Source organism: Pleurodeles waltl, chromosome 3_1 (genome assembly GCF_031143425.1).
Source record: "Pleurodeles waltl isolate 20211129_DDA chromosome 3_1, aPleWal1.hap1.20221129, whole genome shotgun sequence".
NCBI lineage: Eukaryota > Metazoa > Chordata > Amphibia > Caudata > Salamandridae > Pleurodeles > Pleurodeles waltl.
Genome location: NC_090440.1, coordinates 670,682,187 through 670,695,481, shown reverse-complemented (window position 1 = coordinate 670,695,481; position 13,295 = coordinate 670,682,187). Strand labels below are relative to the sequence as shown.

Sequence of the window (13,295 nt, the reverse complement as noted above, 5' to 3'; positions counted from 1 at the left end):
CTGTTTTCTGCTCTGTACAATATGGGGTGATTTCATGGTGATTTCAAGGAGAAATGCAGAGTGATGTTGCTTGTGAGGAGTGTTTTTTCTCCTTTTAATGTGATGGCTGCATCACAGTTAAGTTTTTGTAGACTGACTGAAGAAAATGTACACGTAGCTTAGGCTGAACAAATGTCTAAATCTAATCAGAGAAATTGGATAAAATGCATTTGTGTGGAGTGTCGCTCATTGTAGGCTCTAGAACATTTGCTCTAAACTCCCTCCTCCCTTGCCTCCTAACTTAGACATTGTGTGGGGCCTAGACAGAGAAAGGTGCACAATACGCAAATTATAGAAGGGTGACTAAAGAGAAGGAAGGGCCTATCAGTGCCCCTCCTCTCCGCCTCTCTAATTAAGGCTTCTGGAGGACGGTGCAGCACCAGCCATCACAAAAGAGCCTTGTCATGATGTTCCAGACATCCTTGGTTTGGTGTTTGAAAAGATTGGGTGATTTAACCCAATTGTGTTTTTGTTAGACATTTTACAGTTCTAGTCACTGTGTACAAGTGGCCCTGGGTTCAGGGCATCCTCTTGATCTGAAAACTGGTACAGACCCCCAGCCCTTACTTCCCAGTCAATAAAGATTCCTAAATCCTGACTGACAAAGGTGTTAGAGTTTCCTCTTAAAGGCGCCTTCAGCCATGACACCTTCGCACGCCATCATGTTCTGCTACCTACATATATTTCTGTTGTACATAGAAATATGTTGGAACCAGTAGTACCATGTTTTGGATGGCACTTTTTACAATTTTCCCATCGTACAAGGAGCATGCATCTCATCCTGATAGCTTGTTCTCTCAAACTGCTTCACAGTTCTGTAACAAAAAGTAATTAAGGATCCTTTTGTGTTTGTAAGCATTTTACTTAGTGTGTCATATATTTTTACATTTATGTGATTCTAAGACCTTTTTGAATAAAACTACCACTGATATGTTTGCAATTTTGTGTTCATTGCTTAGTAGTGTTCGATCCGAAGAACCACACCCCCTCATTGCGAATGAGCCAAAGAGGAATTCATTACCTGTGCAAGGTTTTATTTTGTTCCTGAACACTTATTCTTGGTCACAATGAGACTTTGGGCCTGATTTAGAACTCAGCAGACAGGTTATTCCATCACAACAGTGAAGGATATGCGGTCCACCGAAATCTAAATCCCATAGATTATAATGGGATTTAGATTTTGGCAGACGGAAAATCAGTCACCGTTGTGAGGGATTTAGATTTTGGCAGATAGGATATCCGTCACTGTTGTAATGGAGTAACCCATCTGCCGAGTTCTGAATCAGGCCCTTAGTCTATGTTTTCTTCTGAGCTGGTAGCCTAAGGAGGGCTGGTTGGCAGGACACACCCCCTAAGTCTACTGTAGTAGCCTCTTGACTGTCTATGGGCTTAAAAGGGATACGGGTCACAGACGAAGGAAGGGCAGTTTACACATTTAGTAGACAGGACACCCTCTTGTGAGGTAGGGTGCTCTCACCAGGGGAAAGGAGCACTGATGACAGGGGTCTGTCTTGCCAAGCAAAAGAGAGCACGGTTTACAATGGACACTCTTTAGGGATGGGAGCTCTGAAGTTAAGAAGCATTTTCACATTGGAAAAGCCAGTGAAGTCAAATGGTGTGCAGTCTAAAAAAGGGAAGCACTTATAAAGGATGGCATTCTGATTAGGCATTTTTTTTTCAGTCGTGTCCTCACACTCAACCTTTTGTTCTTTGCAGGATGCATACTCAGAAATTGCCTACCTCTTTGCAGAATTTTTCCGTGATCTTGACATCGTTCCTTCCGACATCATCGCAGGCCTGGTACTACTGCGCCAGCGGCAGAGAGCCAAGCGCAACGCCGTGCTGGATGAAGTGAGAGAACGGTGATGGGCGGAACAGGATGGGGTTTGGGTGGCCATGAGGGTGATAGGAAGGAGGCATGGGTGAAATGTGGACTCGGGAAGAAGTTATGATGAATGGCAGAGGGACAATCATGGATGATGTGGTTTGACTTCAAGAACATGATAGCGGAATAGGCAACACATTTGACATTGATAGTGTCTTTGCAGGTTGCTGCTATGAGGGTCTTGGGCAACCAGGAAGAGTGCATTTATTGGTTACAGATTGTGTGTGGAGCTAAATATAAATTTGTAGTGCCAGGCATGAATGTGGTGATGCAGAAGTCACAATGGGAGTGACGAGCAAGGATTGGCTATGAGAGGACATTAGTATGTTTCAAAAAGCATGGATGGGGTGGAAGGAGGAGAAAAGGAACATGTGTAGGGATGGGGAGCGGCACAAGAGTGTTGGTATTCGAGAGGAATATATGGTATCATTGATGCCAGTTTAGGTATAGCTCATACAGTTCAAATGTAGGCTGATCTGTAATGCTAAGAGGTGCACCTTCCTCACAAACAGCAATATTGTTTTTCGGTCTGGGTAAAGTTTTCTTCAAGGCCTTTTGAGGCATATGGAGTTTATTGAAAGTTGAAGCCTGTGGCATAAGGAATGATATATGTGGCTGCATCTTGCATGGAAGATAAAAGGCGGCAGATATGGATTGTACAAATGGTGGCAAGCAGTAAGGTTGGGAAGAATTGAAGCTATGTGGTGATAAGAAACAGTTTAGAGAGAAACTGAAAGATGCAGTGTGTAAGTGGAAAAGTAGGGTTATGAGGGTCTCTTTTCACCCGTGGTCATGTGACTCTTGTGCACTGTGTTTCAGGCAAACAATGACATTCTGGCGTTTCTGTCGGGGATGCCGGTGACGAAGAACACAAAGTACCTGGACTTGAAGAACACAGTAAGTTGAGGTCACAACAATGCATGCCTCCTCTCCTCAGTGCTGAAACCACATGTCTTGTCCACTCAAGTGGTGGTGAGCTTCTAAATAAGCCCGGAGCAAGTGGCGGTTTCCCAGTTGCCAGAACATACATGGTTGGTCTTCCAGTCAACCCAGGCCTCGTGGCTGGAGACTCTCAGTAAGCACACCCCTGCCATTTGGCCTCTCAGGGACACATGCCAGGCTATGGACCTCCCAACGACCAAAAACAAAGTCATAGGCCCCCACTGAGAACATACCTCCCAGGAAGCTCAGTGAAGGTAGTAGACCTCCCTAAAGCCCCAGAGTAGGAGAATTGGCTCACAGTGGTCACGTAGAACTAGGGAACAGAGAGCAATGATTGGCCATTGATGAGGATAGAAATGGACAGGTGACTCCTAATGAGTACAGACAAGAGAAAAGAGCTTGAGCTAAGTATGTTGTTTACATAGCATAAACCCCGCTGATCTGCTTGTGACATTATAAGTGGATAGCAAGCAGGATCTTTTGGATAAATCAGGGGTTCCACTACACACATTTCACACCTGCCCACTTTTGTAAACCTTGGCTAATCCTTACAATAAAACATATTTCTGAGAAATCTTATGAATTCTACGTCTTTTACTAAGCATACCCTAATGAATTTACACTGTGCACTCTTGGTGAACCCTAGCAATCTGTTTTTACCTTTTTACCAAATAACATCTTACACTAAAGCTGTAAAACAAAAGGTGGGGAAAAGATTGCTAGAAAAACGATTAACTGACTATGTTAGATTAAACTCAGAGTGTAGCAATTTACGTTAAAAAGGAAGTCTTGAGAATACCCCATATAGACTGAGGTTGCAGTTAAAAATCAGGTGAAGGTGCTTTCTTGGATGGACCTTAGGAAGGATGCTGTTTGACAGCTTTGTACAGCCTTGTACAGGTGGTCAGGGTCATGTTCAGTGGCGGTTGGTGAACTTTGAAAGTGATAGGGTGTTAACACCCTCATTGAATGTCGGGGTGTGGAGTGAGAGAACCTTACTTCTTGTAGGGGAGTTTGGGGGAAGGAGGTTCTCTTGTAAGAATATATAAAAAACAAGACCAAATTGTGCATTTTACAGCATAAGTATTATGTAAATTTGGTAGGAATTCGGAAATACATCCGTGGTGTCTGAGGTAAGCAATAGTTTCCCCATGCATGTTGGGACTCACTTTCCCCAAGAAAACATTGAAAGACTGGTAGTAAAATAATCTACTGCAACATAAAAGCTATACATCATTTACAGGCGGTAAAGTAAATCTAATTATGTAGGCTATAAAAAGGCAGTGGCGTCCGGCAGCTTTAGGAGGGAGGGGGGCGAGCGGGAAGCACACACACACACACACACACACACACTCATTCTTTCACACACACACACGCACGCAAGCACGCACATCCATTAACAACACTCATACCATTCAAACATGCACGTACGCACCAAACATTCATTTTAAAACATCACACTCACTAATTCTTTCACACACGCATGCATGCACGCACATCCGTTAACACTCATAACATTCAAACATGCACGCATGCACCAAACATTCATTTTAAAAGATCACACACAGTCATTCTTTCACACACGCATGCACGTACGCACATCCATTAACAACACTCATAGCACTCAAACATGCACGCGCGCACCAAACATTCAATTTCAAACATCACACACACACACACACACTTACCTTCAGCCTCCAGGTCCCAGGAGGATTGGGACTGCTGCCTTCCCTCATTGGGGAGGGAAGGCAGCAGTCCCAGCCTCGTCACAGAGTGGGATAGGGTCAGTGAGACTGCTGACCCCACCCCACTCTGTGACGAAGTGTCAATGATTGACACTCGCCCTGGGCGCTTCAGGGCTTAAACCCCCTTGAGGAGCCAATAAAGGCCATGGGGACCTCCCACCCGGGGGACATAGCTGTTTGTTGTGATTTGGTGGGAGCTCCCACCAAGTCACAGCAAACTCTCACTCCGCTCACAGCTCTCACTTAATGCGAGCGGAGCAGAGATGCAGACAGTGAAACAGAGGAAATATTGTCTGCTGTCTAGTGTTTTAGTTTTTACACTTCTTAGTCTGCAGTCTGGTGGTATTGTGGCTGTAGGTTTACTAAGATTCACTAGAGATGGTGAGCTTGTCTGCAGTGTACGCAAGTGTGGTGGTCATGACAGCTTTGTAAAAGATGCAGCTGGTTTTGAAGATGTTGCTGGCTGGCTGGGGAGCTAATGGAATTCCATCAGGATGGGGGTGATGTGATCATATTTTTTCTGACCCAATATGAGGAATGCTGGACATGGAGGATGTCTTTTAGGGATGCTAATGTTGTCTCCACATGCAAAAGTATAAGGGCACGGACAACAATTCTGAAGTCTCTTTTTGAAGAAAAAAAAAAAACAGTTTAGCTTTCTGTAGACAAGAGAGCTGGTACCAGACTGTCTTAGTTTTTTTGGGTATGTGTTCCTTGAGGGTGATATGAGTGTCCAGGTTCATCTAAGTGACTTGACCTTCAGTGAAAGTGGAGATTCGAAACAGTCATGGTTCACGCCATTGAGCCAGGCTTCTACTGTATCTTGTTTATTGTTCTTGGCAAATAACAGGAATTATGCCTTGGTTGGATTAAGCTTCAGATAGGCGATGGACAACCATGTGTGAATGATGTGCCAGCAGTGTTTCGGAGATTTTACAGGTGATAGGGTTCTTGTGTGACCTAGAAGTGCCCATGCAAAGACACTGTTGGTGGGAGGGATAGGCAGGAGTAGAATCAGTGAAGGTTTGTGAGTGAAGGAAGAGATCTCAGTATGTACCTGTAGTCCTGTTATGCCATTTAAAAAGCAGGACTACAAGGATTAGAATACAATAGAAACCCCTAGGTGAAAGTTTGAGAGCTATGGCTATGTAGACTCTTTTGAGAGCATGCATTCATGATTCTGATCTGAAGGTGGATTGAGGGCTGTTTATGTAGAGGAGTAAATTAATTTGCCTTTGCGATGGCTTAAGGGACCCAAGAGAAGCTGCAGAGCCAGGTAGGGAAACTGTTCCTGAAGTAGTTTTGTCTTTAATGATTTCCTGAAAATAAAGTGCTTTTCTGTTTTTGAGCAATGTTGACGATAATGCACACCAGAGTAAAGGACAAGGGATACCCAGCAGCTTTCTCTGTTTCGAGCCTTGATTAAACGGAGTGCAATAAGCCAGTTCTTGTTCAAGTACTGCAAGGGTGTTCTGTTGGTGAACCCCTTAATCAGAATTCTGATGTAGACAGAAGCCCTACTGCATCCTGTTGAACATGGACATAATCTTGAATTTGATCCTGCACCCCACTAGTAATTAATACGTTTACTCAGGATGAACTGTTCATGACCATAATATCTTAGCCTAAGAATTAACACTGCTGTGTTTTGTCTAATCTTGTTTTTACAGTAATATGTGACATAGATTCACTTGGCATGCATACAACTTTCATGCAGTGCTTTTTCTTCTTGAAGGTTCCAAAGGTTCAGAATTCATGTTCATTAACCAAAAGTGTGTTGGTATTGAGACTCATCTACGTCATTGACTTAACTCACATGTGAGTTTTCAGACTGATTTTCACTTTCTCACATTGGGTGAAGCTACAGGGAACAGAGCTGAAGTTTTTCACTAGAGGTCACAGAAAGGAGCAGAAAAATAACTGCATTGTGCTTTTTTTTTAACATAGTTTGCATGAAAGTGTTTAGAGTTTGACCAAATTGTGAGGTTCTAAATGTTTGTTCTGTGTCTGGCTATTGAGAAGGGCAGTTTACGTTTTACCCAAGATGTAGATTTCCATTGACTAACAAACTAGATTATCCAAGCAGTGTTTCCTTCTGGACCGTGACCACATTATTTTAGTTCCTGTAGGAGTTGCAAGTTCAGATCTCTAAAACTACAAAGAGTAGTTTGGCTGCACATGGGATTAAGTCAAGTCATTATTAAGTCACTTTGAAACCGAATACTTGGCACATGAAGATGGTGAGTCATTTTTAATTTGAGAAACTCATCATAGGGCAAACACATAGTGGAAGAATCTCTTGGTGGTAGGATGACCTCAACATAAGTGACAAAATCTATGAGCCCTAGAGGCCCAGGGATGACCTCCTTAAATGCATACAAACAAACATCACCTAAATAAAGCTGTGAAAATTATATAAATCATCTGCCTCTCCTGAGGTAAAAACAACATATGCTAATTCAGTGTCATGCTTCTATTGTGTCTTGAACCCAAAAATCTCTGAAAGAGTAAATGCTTCTTACATAGTAGGAATATGAGTTTCCACTGGGCCACACTTTTGCAAATCTCTGCCCTAAATGTTTTTGCAGAGAAACTCTGAAACACCAGAAAGCATTGATATCCTGTGAGAAGGCACTAGTGGTGGATTCCAGTATATTGGACAATTACTTGTAGAATCAAGCCGCCTGTAAATAAACCTATGATCATTACACTAGATAAGTAGCCTATTCATTCTAAGGGGCCTAAAAACTGAGACTGTGGACCCAATAAACCTGTTGTCTTACATACAGACATTAAATGTATCTGGCATGTCTTTTAGAAGAGAATAAACTAGTTCATGATGAACTGAAGAGTATATTAGGGTCCTACATGTTAAAATCCCCCTTTCGGAAACTAATCCTATTCATTTACCACATTTGCACCAGATCAAACTATAACGTTTGCCAACCAGAAGACTACATCCAAGTACTGTGTGAATCAACAGTAAAAAGAAGATTCATGGGGCATCTCATACATACTGTCAGCAAATCACTTTAGCCGTGCCGGGGGAAGTGTTATAAAGAACAAAGGAAAAAATAAATGTGCCAGCTACAATACATGCATATAATTAGTGGCACACTTACATTTGATGGAGCTGACAACAGCACTAGAATGCTTTCTGACAGCTTGAGATATGAGTGTAAATGTTTAAGAGCAAACAGCATCTCCCTAATGTACATTTAGGAAATCTAATGGCTGGGCTTGTAGGAGAGGATCCAAGGAGGTTATTTAGATGGATGCGTGGCAAAAAGTAGCAACTGTGCCCTTACCCTTATTTAAGATACATTCCTATGTATAAACTTTAAATCAATTTTTGGCGGGTGCCCTGCATCCACTAAACTTAAACTGACTCCCTTAGTCTGAATGTGAACTCTGACCAAATTCCCTCAAAAGTTCAAACAATCATCTGCCTACAAACATGTAAACTGATTTCTCTGATGAATACTTGGGTCACTGTGGTCGCTTCCCTTAAGTAGCAAAGCGTTCCTCATTCAAGAATCTGTAAATGTGAATCAACAGAAAAACAACACAGTTACAAAATAATCAACATACATTTCCAAACGAAGGGCCTCATTTAAAGTTTGACGGATGGGGTTACTCTGTCACAAATGTGACGACTATCCTGTCCGCTGTATTGCTATTCCATTTTATCCAGTGGAATGCATAATATGGCTGATGGATATCCATCACATTTGTGACAGAGTAACCCTTTAGCCAAACTCTAAAGCAGGCCCAGAGTTATAAAGATGTATGAAGTTGAGACACAAAGAGACAAATGCAGTGAATAAATTGAACATAAATTGATATATTTGAATGTAGGAGTAGGAGAAAAAAAAAACGTATTTAAAACAGTGTTAAAGTAAATAATGTTATTCTATGCATACTCTAAAGTGGAACCTAGACACCCTTTGTGGCCAGTTCACTCGGACTGTAGCTGAGTTTAGGGTGATGGTTTATGTTGGCCATAAATATTTACTTGGGAACATTTCTGAATGTCCAGAATCTTCACCCGGATTAGGAAGTTGGGAGCTCTAGCTGAGAAAGACCCACTTTTGCATTGAACTTTGACACCACTGGATTTGCTATAGATGTAAAACGACTGCTTGCGGCTCCATCTCAGTTCTGTACAAAAGTGTCCCATTCCAACTAGTTCTCTGCATTTCTCTGCAGCAGCACCCAGTTCCTTTGTCCCAGGACTTTTTTATTTATTCATTTAATTGTTTTATATAACAACACTACTCCTTATAGTTTGCTTTACAATGGACATTAAATACATAAAACAGACTGGAACAAGGAGATATTGTTGGAGTTAAACCACATGGATAGAATTAGTGAATATCAAAGGGTCCATAGCCATCTGAGGTTTGAATGGTTTCGCAGATTCCTCTGATTTCAAGACCTCATATGTTCCTCTTCCACAGGTGAGAAGTTGCTCCTGGATCATCCAGTTACTATTGATCAGAAGGAGGAGCAACAGGCACAGGAGCTTCTCTGTAGCCTCTGCACAAAGTTAGAGCACAAAAGGGAAGAGAGATTAGGAGGAGAGCTGAAATCAGTGGTTCTTGCTTCTGCCACAGTGGGCAGGGCTTTAGGAGTGTTAATGGATTACGTTTCTAATTAATTAAGTAATTGAGCTGACCAATTTATTTAAGTTTCCAGACTAAACCAGTGTGCACACAAACATTGATGTATTATTTGTACAAAACTAAAGACTTTGCAGAGAAAGAACAGCTATTTGTCTTTTGTGACCATTACTAATGCTTTAATAGCTAATTGGATAGTACTGTGCATGCAGAAAAGTTGGTAAATTGTTACAAAAAAGGACAAGGGCAAACTGAACATGGACCAAGGGGGCTATAGTCACTTTTTAGTCACCATTCCCTTGCAAGAAATATGAAAATCAACACATTGATGTCACTAAAGATAGGCTGATGGAGCAACCCGTGTTTAAAAAGGCATTTAAGAACATGCAACTTTCAAACTGACCTCAGCAGATGGGGAGGCACAGCTGGGCAAACAATGCACAGCTTGTATGTATTGCTATTTACATGCTACCAACCAAGATAAAGCAGCACAGGACTTTACATTACAGGTGAAGATATGAGACGACCTGTAAGATCGTGTCCGTCAAGTAGGGGTTACTCAAATACATTTGACTCACATTTAGGCACCAGGGGATTAAATGATTTGCCCGTAATCACACACTGTTGAGTATAGCGCAAAGCCAGGATTTCAGCCTGGGTCCAAAGGTTTTAAAGGCGGAAGCTCGACTGCTAGGCCACATGTTCTCCCGGAGAGGATGGGATGGATCAGCATGTTAATCTTTAACAAATTTGTACTGCAAACTAAACATGTTTCTTTCTTAAAACAATAGTTTTGAAGTACAAACCAATTCTGGGCATTTTTCCATCTCTTGATTCGGGCTGACATTTTTGATCTAACAATAAAACTTTTATTTTTGGGTATCGACCATACATGGAACCAGTCTGACTCCCAAAGATAGCAACCATAATCTCACAGTGCCCTAGTAACTAAACACCATCTTCAGATTATTTTACTCACTGAAGGATTTGGAAGAAAACAGCACTGAAGAAGTGTCATCCAACTCCATTAACGCTTTTCTCAAGTTGAAAATAACAAGAGATTTATGCTGGTGTTGATGATTATTGTATTGAAGCCTGTGAGGAAGAATATATTTGAAATCTTCAACTATAGGAAGGCCTGGTGTGAGAATTACTTTGTACACCTGTATTGTTTTTTCTTAGTTTTTTTCTGCTCATACTTTTGGTTTTCAGTGATTGGTTAGCTTAGATTCAGCCCACCTCGTTATCTCAAAATTGTGTGGACTGCTTTAAAAAAATGAAACCCTAAAACTCAAAATACACAAGAAAAGCAATGCTGGGCATTTAATGTAATGGAGCAGAAATGGTGCGTCTCTGTACGGGCCCCCATGCAAAACCGGGATCTCGATTCCAAACGGTAGGCTAAGTAGTGGAGCTGACACAGGGATATAATAAAATACATTGACTACAATGTCAAGTATTCTACTTGTTTTCTAAATATAGGAGCAAAGAACATTCTACTGATGCTGAAAAACCCAGAGCATACAATGCTTTTGTTCAACCCCACACATTTTTAACCATAAAGCTAAAAGCCCCTGCAGCTCCATTTTCATCATCAAAGCACACAACGATCAGGAGGAGAAAGGACTAAGGGTTTTATACCTTTGGTAAGCATTCAATGCATTCCGTGTCAAAAGGCAAACAAACTGAGAAGACATATCCCAAAGTTTGAAAACTGAGTTTCAAAGACAATACATTTCAAAAGGAACATGAGGAGCACATGCTTTCAAAACAAAAGAAAAGGCAGTGCATGCCACTATTGAAAAAATAACTTAGACTTGTGGCGTCAAACAATAAATAAACTTACTTTAGATAAAGTCCTTTTGTGAGGAAGTGTGGTACCCTCATACAGTAGCAATAAAGGCGAAAGAGGTGTAATGAAGAAGAGCTGCATCTTGAATGACGTCAAAACAGACACAGGCCCTCATTCTGACCCTGGCGGTCGGCGGAGAGACGGCGGTCGGACCGCGAACAGACCGGCGGTATTAAAAATGGCATTCTGACCGCGGCGGTCCCCGCCGCGACCGACCGCTACTTCTCCACTCCGACCGCCGCGGCGGTCATGACCGCGGGGCTGGAGTTTGCGCACTCCGGCCCCGCGGTCGTCCCAAGACCGCCAAGGGTATTATGACCCTGCCTACCGCCGCGGTTTCTTGCGGGCGGGAACCGCCGTGCGAACCATGGCGGTAAGCACTATCGGGGCCAGGGAATTCCTTCCCTGGCACTGATAGGGGTCTCCCCCACCCCCCACTACCCACCCGAGTCCTCCCCCCACACCCTCCACCCCCCTGCCACCCCCCAGAGGTGGTACGAACCCCCTCCCCACCCCCACCCCGACATGCACATACATGTACCCCGACATGCACACACCACCAACATGCACATATACACCCCCCCTACACACACATACACAACGGGGACACATACCCGCACACATACATGCCGACATGCGCACCTGCCGAACAGCACACATTACCCATAGACACAGCAGCACCCCCCGCCCGCATACACGCACTCACACACCCCCTCTACACACTCACACGCACACCCCCATGCACGCCCACATCACACAACACCCCCCCACCCTCTCCCCTCACGGACGATCAACTTACCTTGTGCGTTGGTCCTCCGGGAGGCGACGGGAGCCATAGGGACGTGACCGCCAACAGAAGACCGCCAACAGAAGACCGCCACACAGAAATGTGGGTCGTAATTCTGTGGGCGGTGTTCTGCTGGCGTGGCGGTGGAGGTTGACCAGTCTCCACTTTCCCGCCGACCGCCAGTGTGGCTGCTGGCGGTTTTCCGGCGGAACGCTCCCAGCGGTCAGAATGCGCACAGCGGCACACCGCCGCGGTCGGCGGTCTTCACCGCGGCGGTAACTCAGCGGTCTTGCGAAAAGACCGCCAAGGTCAGAATGAGGGCCACAGTGTTTAGATAGAATATCGGAAACCAAAAATATCGTGGGATAAAATATTGTGTCAAGAATTTCCAGGGCAAAAATATTATGAAGGTAAGTTTCTTTAGGTAAGCAAAATTTTACCATATATAACTCCACATATGTGTACCTTGACAATATGTATTTCTCCAATGTATGTAGATGTGTAGTTAAGAATAGTAATTTTATACTTACCTATTTGCGCTTACCTTTTCAATAGTTTGGTCCTCAATATTTTTGACACACTATTCTGTCTGCACACTATTTTTGTTTCTAATATTCAGTCAGTGATCCACAGACACACTTCACCTACATATGAGGGTAAACATGAAGATTAGGTTTCACCTTGACAGGTTGCTGAACACTCTGCCCTTAAGAAAAATAGAGCAGGAGGAAAAAGTTTAAATACAGACTCTTCTCAACCAGATGTAGGAAACTGCCTCACCAGAATGCCACTCCTGACTACAAGGTGGCACCACTGTCATCAAAACAGCTAAGACCTGCGGAGTACATCTTAAGGAATAACAGGAACAACCTTATCTTACCTATGCTACCCAGTGTTGTACAACAGGGTGTGGATATTTTTAAGGCGTCAGTCACAATTGCCAACATTAGAGAATATGGAATGAGCTTGCCAAAGAATCCTCCTGTTAATGGTCAAGTTTATCCAATCTCCTGTATTGTGAGACCAGCAGAAAGAATGTTCCTGTTTAACTGCAGCTGAACCACCAGCTAAGGATAGTAAAAGCCTGGGTTACAGTGAGGAAAAGGTCTGAAAGAAGAGCAGCTCCAAATGGAACAATGAGGATCCTACAGCCCTACTATGTCTGTATGAGCACCAACATTGGGAGGTAATAGATGAGGTACCACATACAACACCTACAGGAGAAACATTAAAAAAAGGGCAAAAGCGATTGTGCAGGCGGGTAAATTAGTGTCACAGATGTTTCACATCTTCACCAGATGCCTCAAAACTGCTAGTACGCAACTATGCACAAGATCTGTTTTACGCAGGCAAGTTGGCTTAGAGTATCCAGTAAAAGCCAGAAGTTCAAAGCAATACCATTAACATCCCACTGAGTGGGGAT

The 13,295-nt window shown here is 43.1% G+C and overlaps 1 protein-coding gene across 1 annotated transcript in view; it reads left to right on the top strand.

Annotated features, from left to right (window-relative positions):
- Positions 1-13,295, top strand: part of DAGLA (diacylglycerol lipase alpha) — a 258,639-nt gene that overhangs the window by 134,221 nt on the left and 111,123 nt on the right. Inside the window, exons 7-8 of the mRNA XM_069223236.1 lie at positions 1,756-1,890; positions 2,744-2,821. Of these exons, the coding sequence (XP_069079337.1) occupies positions 1,756-1,890; positions 2,744-2,821 (213 nt within the window). The remainder of the gene's footprint in view (positions 1-1,755; positions 1,891-2,743; positions 2,822-13,295) is intronic.